The 12,660-nt window shown below is 49.8% G+C and overlaps 1 protein-coding gene across 2 annotated transcripts in view; it reads left to right on the plus strand.

The window, feature by feature from the left end:
* Window positions 1-12,660, plus strand: part of PLCG2 (phospholipase C gamma 2) — a 144,539-nt gene that overhangs the window by 71,521 nt on the left and 60,358 nt on the right. For both annotated transcript variants that reach the window (XM_034639448.1, XM_034639447.1), the window contains 4 exons: window positions 5,189-5,232; window positions 7,262-7,334; window positions 11,597-11,698; window positions 12,530-12,648. In XM_034639448.1, the coding sequence (XP_034495339.1) occupies window positions 5,189-5,232; window positions 7,262-7,334; window positions 11,597-11,698; window positions 12,530-12,648 (338 nt within the window). The remainder of the gene's footprint in view (window positions 1-5,188; window positions 5,233-7,261; window positions 7,335-11,596; window positions 11,699-12,529; window positions 12,649-12,660) is intronic.

A 12,660-nucleotide genomic window follows, 5' to 3' on the forward strand; every position in this document is an offset into this window, starting at 1 on the left:
TCAAGTGGTAGAAGATCTGCTTCCAAGCTCATGAGGTTGTGCAACGATGAGTTCCTTGCAGGTGTAGGACTGAGGGTTCAGTTTCTTACTGGGCAGAGGCCACCCACAGCTCCTAGATGCGGCCCATGGCTCTTTGATGGATGGGGCTCCCCTGCATGGGTGCCGGCTTCCACAAACACGGCAAGACAGGTGCTCAGTCATGGTAGCGTCATCTCGTCATAGACACATAATCTTGTACATCCTATTACTTTGGCCAGCGGCAGGGACAGTGGAGGGGTGTGGACACTGGAAGGAAGACATCCTGGGGGGCCGTCTTAAAGTCTGTCCACCAAGGGTTCCCATAAACCCATGGTTCAGAGTTGCTCTCCAGCAGCTCACAAATAATCATCTGCTCCCGAGTTGTGTCCAGTGTGATTCAGAGAACGAGTGCCTTCCCAGGCCTGCAAGGTACCAGAAAACAACACACACGGCCTTCTGCCATCCATCACCGTGCCCCGGGCCCTACATGTAGCTGTCTTCCGTTGTTTGTTTGCCTGTTAAAAGAGAAAATAGCTATAATTTTTNAACTTTCTAAAGGTGGCACTAATCTTGCTTTTGCGTTACTTGTCGCTGAGAGCACCGTAGTTTCCAGATGCTCAGTGTCGTCTGTTACATGGGAGTGACGGTACCCACCCTCCAGGCTTACTGAGAGGATGAAGAGGGCTGGTCAAGACCAGTCACCCGGCAGAGTGTCCAGCACAGAGCTGGCCCCCAGGACAGCCTGTCCTTTCGTGAGGCAGACCGACCTCGGGAGGAAGGGAGTACAGGGGCCTTGGTGTTCCTGGTCCCTGTCCTGCTTCAACAGGACCATCCTGGTCAGAGTCAGTGGGCTTCCCAGAGGGTCCTTTGATACCTCCCTGTGCTGAACCACAAGACCAGGCAGCCCTTGATAGGAAATTCATTTCTGATGTTTGAATAAATTGTATGACAAGCAAAGTAACACATACTACACAGAAATAGGAAGTACATACAAATAGATACTTAAAACGTCTCTGAAACTTTTATGATTATACGTGGGATTATACATTTAGGGGAAAGATTAATATTTATTCTTTGAGATTTCACATGGGTGCCAGCGTGTGGGAAGTGAGTCCCATTCTGCGGTGGTATTCTGGCTGAGGATTCCAGGGACTATCGCAGATTATCCTAATGCGCGGTGGGGGATGGGGAGAAGCCTCCGCGGTGCAGAAGTCAGCAGTGAATCTCTGGTTAGCTTCCTGTCACTGTCCTTTTCCCCTTGGCCTCCTGGCACCAAACGGCTCACATAACCTGCTAAGCATGGGGGGTGTAGGGTGAGTTGCGGCCTGGAGGGTGCACTGCCCCTCCTTCTGGCCACATGGGGAGACTCGTTCCCTGACCTCAGGTTGACCTTGATGCCTCTGGGCCCTTGCTTTTGTGGTCCTCATCCTTTGGCACGGCTCCTTCCCTGTCTCCTGCGAAGCAAAAGTCAGAGGTAACTTCTCCTTGTAGCTTTCAGTTTTTCCCAGAGAAAATTAATTTATCCATTATTTTAGACATTCATTCAGCACATGTTTGAGCCAGGAGGACAGAGTGGTTAATAAAACAGACATCTCCCCTGATCTTACGGATCCTTTGCTGGGGCCAAAGGGGTCAAGGATGTCACCTGTAGTCACACGGGGCCAACAACGTCCTGGTTTGGTAGATTTGGACCACATAACCCCAAACAGTAATGCTGGAATAAATTAATTGCTGTCTTTACACTGTGTGCCTGTAGCATCTAGAATATTCTTCTCTCATTGCTAGAACTACTATGTGAGCATTTACTCTGTGCATTTTCACGTACCGAATGGGCCTGTGGAGAAGTACCAAGGTAGACCAAGATGGGAGTTCTGTCCCCGTGACACTCTAGATATGTCATCTTAGAACACCTGCTTGTCCCAGAGTCTGTTTCTCGTGTCTGACGTGGGGTTTATTTTACCGCCTTTCTGATGGGATGGGCACGAGGGGTGACTGAGATCGTGGCTGCCCTGCATCAGCTCACGACAAGCCCTATGAGTTTCCCAGGGGTTCCACGACAGACCCCAGCTAAGTGGCTGAGGAGAACAGACTTCTGTCTCTCGTGGTCTGGGTGCCGGCAGCGCTGAGAGCCCACTGATGTCTCCGGGGGGGATCTGTGCTTGCCACTTTCCCTGCTTCTGCTGTTTCCTGGCCATCCTGGGTACTCCTCGCCCTCCCCTCTCTGCCTCTGTCATCACGTGGCCACCTTGCCCTGGTCTGTGCCTGCTCCAGATGTCCCCCTTCATAAGAACTCCAGTCATGGCATTAGGGCCCATCCTAATCCAGGAGGACCTTGCCTTCAGTTCATCATATCTACAAAGATCTTATTTCCAAAAAAGGTCACATTCATAATGTAGTGGGGAGGGGTTGGGGCTTGCTCATATCTTGTGGGGGCCACATAGGTACCTGTAACCTCTTCCATCGGTAGAATGCCCTGCCTGACACATCTCTCCCGTCCGACTGCTGCCCCATTTCTCTGCCCTGTGGCGGGACCTGTTCCAGAAGCACCGTCAGCATCACTGTCTGCCCTCCCCTCCCCCTCCATCTCCAGCACCTGTCCCAGCCATGTGTCCAAGCCTCCCCCTCCCCCCATGGCAGTTCATCTTGTCATCTCACCAGTGACCTCCACACTGACAAAGCTACCAGTCGGTCCTCAGGCCTTTATCTTGCCCATGCAGTGGCATGGATCACAGCTCGTCACACACTCCTGGATGTTGGTGCCTGGCTTTGGGTTACTGCGCTGTCTCCATTCTCCTCTTCCCTCCCTGTCTGCGCTCACAACGTCCTTGGCTGGGTCTTTGAAAGGTTGGTGCGTCCTAGGCAGGGCCAGTGCTTAGCCAGACTGTCCCCTAACCGCCTGCTTGCCTTGTATCTCGCACTGGAATGTGCAGAAGAGACCTGATGCTTCTCCCCTCGCCCCAGTCTTCACTACAGTGGACGCGTGACTGGCCGTGGTCGATGGGCCCACGAATCTTCTCGCCTTCTGCCTTCCATTCCCTGTGACCCCCACCCCCACACCTGCTCTGTTGCATTGCATCTTTGAATTTGGCTTCTGCTTGTACAAGTGGTAAACCTCAGGCTGGTGATATTTGCCTTTGCTCTTTCAATCCTTTCTCTGCCCTGCTCCATACCTTGGGGGGCTGATTCCCACCAACCCGTTCCCAGGTGCCTCTGCGAGCAGGTTTGGCGAATGGGGGCACCAGGATGGAGATACAGGCATATGAGAAGGGAAGCTGGGGCGTTTCTCCCCATATTTTGTGGCTCTGGAAACATCTCTGCAGTGGGGACACCTCCTTTGTCCCAGCTGTCCACCTGCCTGAAACGGGGTGGACCTTTTTTTGTTCTTCATTGAAGAGAAGTGAAGGAACGGGCTGGCTTTAAGCATCTAGTAGAGTGGATAATTGAGGGTAAGTCCCGGACTGGGCTTTCTCCAGGTATAAGGAAACCAGTCTCGGGGGTTGGGTTTGGAAGGGATCTGGCCTTAAACACCAGGTTGATCTGGAGATCTAAGTGCCAAATAAGTCCAAATACCAAAAAGCACGCACTGCCCCAAATCCCCCCTTTTTTTTCTTTCTTTCAAATGAAGAAATAGCTGTGGTGTAAATTACACGTAAATAGAAGGAAGCTCTTCTGAGTTTTTCTGAACGAGTGGTTCTTAACCTTTTTGGGTGACCTGTTTCTTTGAGATGCTGATTAAAGCTATAGATCATCTTTCCAGAAAAAAAAAAAGCATACGTGCAGAGACTTACACAGACCCCCCCCCGATGCTTCCTGGGGGCCTGTAGATACCTTTTCTAGGAGCTTGGTTTTCCACGTGTCATCCTGGACTCCAAGCAGCTTGGCAAGAGGACGGGGGCGTCCAGAGCAGGAGTGCTGTTTATATCATTAGGGCTTGTAACATGCCAGTGGCTGCATTTCCATTTGTGCTCCGAATTTTTTTTTTTTTTAAGATTTTAATTATTTATTTGGGAGAGAGTGCGCAAGAGAGAGTGTGCGTGCATGACCGGGGTGGGGGGGTGGAGGGGAAGAGGGAGAGGGAGAAGCAGGCTCCCCGCTGAGCACAGAGCCCTGACTCTGAGCCTGACTCTGAGCCCAGGCTCAATCTCAGGACTCCAGGATCATGACCTGAGCCGCAGGCAGACGTTTAACTGACTGAGGCACCCAGGTGCCCCTGCGCCCTGGATTTTTCAGATGCCTATCCAGTCCCAGTCTCATTAAAGACGGTTAAGTAATGCTACCTAACCAGAAGCAGACACAGTATGAGTGTGTGTGTGCGTGTGGGCGTGTGTGTGCACGTGCACGTGTAAGGTGCTTGGCCAGTGAGTTGGTGTCATTGGAAGCTGAGAGGAGGGCTACGGCGGGCTCCCTGGCAGAGGAGCTCCCCATCGTTACATCAGTCATCAGAGAATCAGCAGGCTGTGAAGAGCAGAACCAAAGCTGTCCAGTATTTCTTTCTTTCTCTTGAACTTGAAGATGAAAAGTCAGCTCACCGAAATATTACCGATTTGAAATGAAGCAGTGAGGGTGTGGGAAGGGTTATGCGTTCTCTGGTGGGGGCGCTGGTCGGGACCATTGTTTGGAGAGCAGTTACGAATCTGTCAGAGTTATGTGCACACCCCATACCCATCCAGGTGCTTCCCTAGCTAGGAATCTGCCCAATGGAAATATTTGTGTAGCTGGGCAAAAATGCGAACGTTCTTTGTAATAGTGAATCTAATGGCAGAAAATCAGTGATGGATTCCATATTCCATATTATGGAATACAATGTGGGTTTTCAGAGTAGTGAGGCAGGACTATTTGAGGTTGCAGAATAATATGTAAAGCCTAAAATTAACTGCTAAAAGTTTGGAGACGTGGACATAATATAAGATATAATAAAAGTGAATATCCTTCAAACACATTCTAGAAGGAAACCTACCAAATTATTAAGATAGATTGCTTCTCAGGAGTTAGACTAAGGAGGGGGTGAGGAAGACTTCTCCCTTTTGTTTCGTAAGTTTCTGTCATAGTTGCATATTTATAAGTCATACCAATTATAATTTTTTAATTAAAAAACTTCATTTGCTTTGAGTGGCTTGACTTGTCCAATGTTCTTATTTTTTATGTGTTTTTCTTCTATTTTCTATTTCAGATTCTTGACGAATTCAAAAAAGATTCTTCCGTGTTCATCTTGGGGTGAGACGCCTCTTCTGGGGTATTGTTGTTCACGGTGGCTGTGCTGGGTACTGGTGCCCATGTGGGGCCTCCCAGTTGGGCCAGCTGGTGCTAGGAGGGCCGCCTCTGTGGGCAGCCCCTGACCTGCACAGGGGCAAGGTCTCCTACTGGGGAATTGGCTTTCCTGAGCCTGTGGCATGGATAAACATGAACAGCAACAGGGTTTGTGACGTGCTGGGAAGGTGGCCCCGAAGGTTCTATAGAGAAGCCTTTGTGCTTGAGGACCTCCTTTCCCAAAAAGGAGTTTGGGAAATTCCTGGTTAAGCAGGTTTAAGTGAATTAAAATGAGTTGATACATATAAAGTGCTTCACATGGTGTGTGGGGTGGCCAAGGGCTTGCAAGTAGTGATAATGGTATTATTATTACAGGGTAAGTGCTGCAGGACTTGTCAGGACCTTTTTCTTTTTTTTTTTTTTTTTTTTTTTTTAAGATCTATATATTTTTTTAGAGTGCAAGTGAGTTGAGGGAGGGGCAGAAGGAGAGGGAGAGAGAATCTCAGGGATACTCCACACTGAGCTCAGAGCCTGACACAGGGCTTGATCTCACAACCCTAAGATCATAACCTGAAGCAAAACCAAGAGTCAGATGCTCAACTGACTGGGCCACCCAGGAACCCCAGGACCCTCACTGTTCTTACCAATTCCCCAGGTGGGGGATTTATGAAGTGTTCTGTGTTTCCCAAGCCTGTCTGCCTGGGGGAAGTGTTTGTCCTGGGGTTAATGGCACCTGGAATGATTTGTGACATGCTGACCTAGGCCTGCTCTTCAGAATCAGCCCTCATTGATGAGGGCCCTCTGGCAGCTGATCCTTCTGTCTCTTTCTAAACCAGAAACCTCAATACCACCAAGTATATGACTTTTATGTAGTCTTTTAAGGAAGAGGTTAGTGTTAGACCATGAGGCTGGTTAGTGAAGAAGGTTATAGATACAGTCGTAATTAAAGACAACAGACTTTTGAACCCTGAGTGTTCAGTAAAGGGAACAGCTTAAAGTGTGTTTTATGTCCTGTATTTAAAAAGAACCCCCCCCCCAATATACACAGACACCTTGCAAATGCTCAGGGTAAAGTACAGATTTCTCTGGAAAGCTTTGTTCTATAGAAACACTTTCTGTAGGAACCAGGGTTGCTGGTCCAGTGAGGTCCCCAGTGTTTCCGTAGCCACGAGAATCTTCTATCATGAGGCCGTCTGTCAGCTGGCTGCTGGCCGAGGTGGAGTCTCCCTGGGTTCAGGGTGAAGGGTTCCCTCGTCTCAAACAGAAAGTCCTCCCGACAGTGGGCCTCTGCCTGCTCCAAAGCCCATGTCTTGCATCTTCAGCCTGATTCTCCCCATCTGCCCAGAATCTGGGGGGACTTCATCTGGCCCCCATTCCTGCTTCACAGCCCTCAGTGGCTTAGCAAACTCTGCATTGTGGCTTCTGAGGAGACCCTCTGATGGGGCCCTGTTCACTTCTCCAGCATTGGCTCCCGTGAAATGCTGTCCCCAGCAGCCCTACCCAAGCATTTGCTGTGTGGTTCAGGTCTACCCCCCTCCCCCACTGCTCTCTGCCTCCTCCTCCCCCTTCCCCCCTTCTCTTTTCCATTAGGCCTTTGCATACATGGTTCCCTTTGCCTGAGACCCTTTCCACCTCCTGGTGAGCCCCTCCTCATTCTCTGAGACTCCATCAGCTGCTGCATCCTCCAGATGCAGGATTTGGGCCCTTCCCTCTTTCCACTGTCACCTCGTCTCCTTAGTGCACCGTGTCCCCCAAGGCCACACTCCTGGAGGTGCTCTGCTGATCACAGGGCGCGCTGGCAGCACCTGGGAGCAGCGAAGTGCACATTCCGGGGCCCCCGGCCTCCCAGGTTCAGGCGTCCGGGCCCCCCTTGCATCCAACAAGGTCAGGGATGTGGTGTCTGTCACCTTGTCTCCCTGGAGGGACTCATAAGGTGTCTAGTGCAGCTTCTGTGGATTGTGTCCTGTCTGAACATCCTCCTTTTCCCCGAGGGCAGCAACACCGACCGGCCGGATGCCTCCGCTGTTTACCTGCACGACTTCCAGCGCTTTCTCTTACACGAGCAGCAGGTGAGAGGCGCTCTGGGCTGGGGGAGCGGGGCGGAGCCACCTGGGCCGCTGTCTCCCCTTCTTCCCACCTGCCACCTGGCCTGTGATTGTCTGAAACACGGGGGCTCCCTGTCCAGTGCCACTTTGGTGTCTCAGACTCTGGAAAGAGAACAGTCTCGTCTGGGCCCCTTTCCCAGGCACAAACTGAGGAAGGGGAGAGCGAGAGCACTCCAGGGTAGAGGGCCGTTATGTCCCCACCCCCACATCTGGCTTCGGCTCCTTCTCCTGGCTGGTCGCACGTGTCCCTTTCCCAGAAGCCTTCCCTGGCTGATGGGAAGATGGGACCAGCCTTATCCTCTGGGGGATAAGACAGCGTAACTGTCCTTTAACGAATGACACATGGGGAAGTGTCCCGGCATGTTTGTGGACAGGCTGGTGGTGGAGTGAAGGGGTTTTGTGTTGGCAGTGGCTTTCCATCAGAGCCGTTCTACCCAACAGGGCATCTTGGGCACGTCTGGAGCCATTTTGGGTTGTCACAACGGGGCGGGCTGTTGGCATCTGGTGGGTGGAGGCTGGGGACGCCGCTCAACTTTCTGAAATGCATAGGACAGCCTCCCCCGCCAAGGGATTACCCAACCCCAAAGGTCAGTAGTGCTACGGCTGAGAAACTCCAAGTTCAACTGAGAGAAACCGAGATCCTCTTACTAGCTGTGTGACCTTAGGCGGGGTGGTTTGACCTTTCTGCTCCCCAGTTTCCTCTGTAAATGAGGATGGGAGCCCCGCTTCCCAGAATTTGTCAGATTGTGATGATCTTTGTGTTTGTGTATGAGTGTGTGTAAATGTGCACATATATGTAGATATTTAAGTTTTTCTTTTTCTTTTTTTTTTTTTTTTAAAGATTTTATTTATTTATTTGACAGAGATAGAGACAGCCAGCGGAGAGAGGGAACACAAGCAGGAGGAGTGGGAAAGGAAGAAGCAGGCTCATAGCTGAGGAGCCTGACGGGGCTCGATCCCATAACGCCGGGATCACGCCCTGAGCTGAAGGCAGATGCTTAACCGCTGTGCCACCCAGGCGCCCCTTAAGTTTTTCTTATCTATTTCACTGGAGTTGTCTTTACTTCTTTTCCTCCTTCTTTAATTTTTGGGTTTGGTTGTTTTTTTTTTTTTTTAACAGACTTTATTTTTTTAGAGCCATTTTAGGTTCACAGCAATATTCAGTTCATTTACTTCTCCAAAAACTCCACATTGCAGAACATCTCAGACACAGACAGAAGTGGACAGGCTGGCATCATGGATCACCGTGTACCCATCACTCAAAGAAATTATGAACATGTTTTCAATTTTATTTCAACTGTCCTCCATCTCCACACCTGTGTGCCTTCCTTCCCTACCCCTTCTTCTCCATTTCTTTGCTGGAATATTCTAAAGCAAACCCCAGACTGTGTTTCATTTCATTTGTAAACGCCTCAGTATGTCTGTTTTATAGATACGGACTTTTTTTTTTTTTTTTTTAAATGAAACATAACCCCAGTAGTCCTGTTCTCCCGCTGACACTAACTTCTTAATGTCACCCAGTGCTTATCACACATTCAGTTTTCATGGATTGTAGAGAAAATAATGAACAGAGACACACGCTTTGCACCAGGCCAGCCACACGGAGGCCCAGACGAAGGTGGTAGCCGCTGCGGTGCCTGATGAGTGGGGACCGAGGACAGGGAGAGGCCATTGCTTTCCCCATGTGGGCTTGAACCAGAGTGACCAAGAGAGGGCTCGTTTGCTCCCCCTGAGATGAGAGCTGAAGTGGGGTGCACTGAAGGGGCTCATGCACTGTCTGGGCACCTTACATGCTGGGCACCGTGCTCCCAGCAGCTTAAAGCAGAGAAAGGAGCTCATGCTTTTCTTTTTTCCCTTTTTTTTTTTTTTTTAAGATTTTATTTATTTGTCAGAGTGAGAGAGTGCGTATGCACACATAAGTGGGGGGAGGGGCAGAGGGAGAAGCAGTCTCCCTGTTGAGCAGGGAGCCCAATGAGGGACTCAATCCCAGAACTCTGGGTTCATGACCTGAGCTGAAGGCAGATGCTTCACCTACTGAGCCCCCCCAGGCGTCCCGGCAACACGTAATTAAAACAAAGACTTTGGGGGAAAGGTTTATATACTTTGATTAAATAATTGCCCTTCTAGGAACTTATCCTAAGGTAGTAATGGGAGAATCCTTAACGGAAATGAAAACTCGGAACTAACCTCAAAGTTCCCACTGGAGGACTAATTAAATGTGCCACAGCCCAGCCCTGGGGCGGCGGGGGGTGGGGGTGCAGGTGAGAGGAAGAGTCCAGAAGTGATGTGCCTGTGTTGGTCTCGGGCTCATTGTTGGGTCTTGGTATTTAATGACCCAAAGCCTCAGTTTCTCCGCTTACATAACATGGAGAGTAATACGTACCTTCTGGGGTTGTGGGAGTTCAAAATGAGCCACTTTGGGGCAAAGGTTTACCATGGAGTCTGGCATGAGCCCCTGCCCAGTGCTGACTCCCGTCAGTGTTCCCCTCCTTTGCTCTTCTCATCATTCTCATTACATAGCTGCCTGGCACATTACCTCACACCAAACAGATACTTTCTTTTTTTTCTTTTTTTAACCCCCAGAGTATTGGTATTTTTAAGCTCCTTTAGGCCGAAGGTTTCTTTATTCCCAGCCAGGCTAGTCCCAGGGGACACCAGGTGAGCACCTGTGCTTGTTAATAAATGCAAAGTCTTCGTAGGAGAAGGAAGGAGGAAGCCCCTGGCTTTGGGGGGGTGGCGCTGGGAGGGCTGGGAGGTGTTGGCATCGAGTAGCCTCCCACCTGAGTTGCGTGTTCTCGTATTCAAAATGGTAACACCTCGTAGGCCGATGAGCTGGCTGTGCCCCAGCCTCCTGGCTGTTTTGTGTCCCTACCCAGTGGATTTGCAACTGTCAACAGCAGAGGCTCAGTGTGGCTTTGCCACCCACGCGCCACCAAGGCCATTTCTTACCACCTCATTTGTATCTGTCCTTGTGCCTTTGTGTGTTTCAGACCTCCTGGTCTGACCTTTCCCATCCAGCCCCACACGTATCTGGTAGCACATTTGCTTTTATTATCCCGAAAGACAGAGCTTTTAGAACATTCGAACCCGTATAACATTCATCAAAGGTGACTCTGTGGGTCATGTTGCATCTTTTTGCCTCTGACTACGTGGGCTTTTAGGGATCAGAAAGGAAAACAGTAGAGTTACTTCATCTTGTGTATTCTTTTTCTAATGGGCTTCTGCATTTCTGAGCAGAAGCTGTTCTTGAACCGCTAAGTGTGTGTCTTGGACATTCCCAGGCCTCTGAGAGTGGCATTACTTGGCCAACTCTTTGAAGGGAGGACACATTCCGTGTCAGTTTATGGAGCCGTCACTCTGCTCCTTACTAGTTGTGTGAACTTGGGGTTGTCATGTGACATCCTGAGCCTCTGTTTCCTCCTTTTTCAAATGACAATGTATGACTGCAGAGTGGCATGGACCAACCGAGGCGGCCATACAAGGAGGATTGTTTGCGCCAGCTGCCAGTACCAGATACTGTGTTAAATCCATACCTCATCCCATCTCGGTAGTATTCTCATGTGATAAATGAGGATGCACAGGGAGGGTATGTAACTTGCCAGCGTCAGCCAAGTGAGCAACCCTGGCAGTCTGACATAATTGCGCTTGCCGGCCTCTTCACGCTAATAATGTAAAGAGCTGGCATAGGGCAGGAGTCGGCAAAATGTGGCCCTCCACTTGTTTTTGTAAATAAAGTTTTATTGGAACACAGCCATGCCCATTTGTGTATGTATTGCCTATGACCCCTTTTGCAGTATGGGAGCAGAATTGAATGGTTGTGACCCAAAGCCTAAAATATTTAACCCTCTGGTCCTTTATAGAAAAATGTTTGTGAGGGCACCTGGGTGGCACAGCGGTTAAGCATCTGCCTTCAGCTCAGGGCGTGATCCTGGCGTTATGGGATCGAGTCCCACATCAGGCTCCTCTGCTATGAGCCTTGCTTCTTCCTCTCCCACTCCCCCTGCTTGTGTTCCCTCTCTCGCTGGCTGTCTCTATGTCTGTCGAATAAATAAATAAAATCTTTAAAAAAAAAAAAAGAAAAATGTTTGTGAAAATGTGTGATATGTAGCGCTTGATAGCAGATGCATCTGAAATAGGTTGATATTTTGGTCTTTGATGATCCTGAGAGATGAAGGATTTTGCCAGCCGTCTTTCTGATGATTTCTTGTTCTTTCTGTCCTTCTAAGGAGCTTTGGGCTCAGGATCTGACCAAAGTCCGTGAGCGGATGACTAAGTTTATCCACGACACCGTGAGGGAAACTGCTGAGCCCTTCTTATTTGTCGATGAGGTGAGTGGGCTCCTTGTTGACTCAGCTTGATTTTTTGAATCACATCTGTGACCTCTGGAGTTTATTTTTCCCATTCTGTTCCCTTGGAGGGTTTTGCTGTCATCTGCCGCTGGACTGACTTTGTTGATTGAGAGCTGGTTTTCTTCTAGGTTCTGAATTATACCCTTTTGTTTTCTCATTCTTCTCTACTGGGCTGTGTGTCCTGGGTGGGTTCTTTGCTTTCCCCACCAGAGGATGTCTGCCACCAGGGAGCATCTAACAGCCACACTGACAGTGACCAGATGTGAAGGGTGGTGGGGCTCCTGCATCTGCCCTGGGTGAAGCAGCAGGAGAGGTGGGGCCGAGAGGAGAACTGGGGTGCTCCTGCCTCGTGTAAGGCTGTTCCCAGACAGCAGCGTGTAGCCCTGTGCCGCTCAATCTGATTTTTTTTTTTTAATTAGTGAGGAATTGGGGTGGGAAATTTCCTGCCTTTTCGATGTTAGGATACTGGTGCTGTCCTTTTGCTTTACACTGGGTGGTAGGCTCACAAATGTTCATGGTATTATTATGCCTTATAACTTACACACGGCAGGCACGTACGCTCGTAGTGTCAGCTCTTTCAGGATACACGTTACAAAGGGAAACATCAGCCAGGTGAGTGAAAAATGTGTCCGTACATCTTCTTGCAATCTGAGCGTTCTGCGGTACAAATTTGGGTACCTGAGGCCAGGAGACTGTCTTCTGAGCTCATATCAGAGCTGCCATCTCTGTGTGTTGGCCAAGACCAGAAAGATCCAGGCCCCACCTGTCCTCATCACCCTCCTGACGATCTGGTCTCTGTGACTCTGCTAGTTCCTCACATACCTGTTCTCGCGGGAGAACAGCATCTGGGATGAGAAGTACGACGTGGTGGACATGCAGGACATGAACAACCCCTTGTCGCATTACTGGATCTCCTCTTCGCATAACACGTGAGTTTCTCG

Source organism: Ailuropoda melanoleuca, chromosome 12 (assembly GCF_002007445.2).
Source record: "Ailuropoda melanoleuca isolate Jingjing chromosome 12, ASM200744v2, whole genome shotgun sequence".
In the NCBI taxonomy this organism is placed as follows: domain Eukaryota; kingdom Metazoa; phylum Chordata; class Mammalia; order Carnivora; family Ursidae; genus Ailuropoda; species Ailuropoda melanoleuca.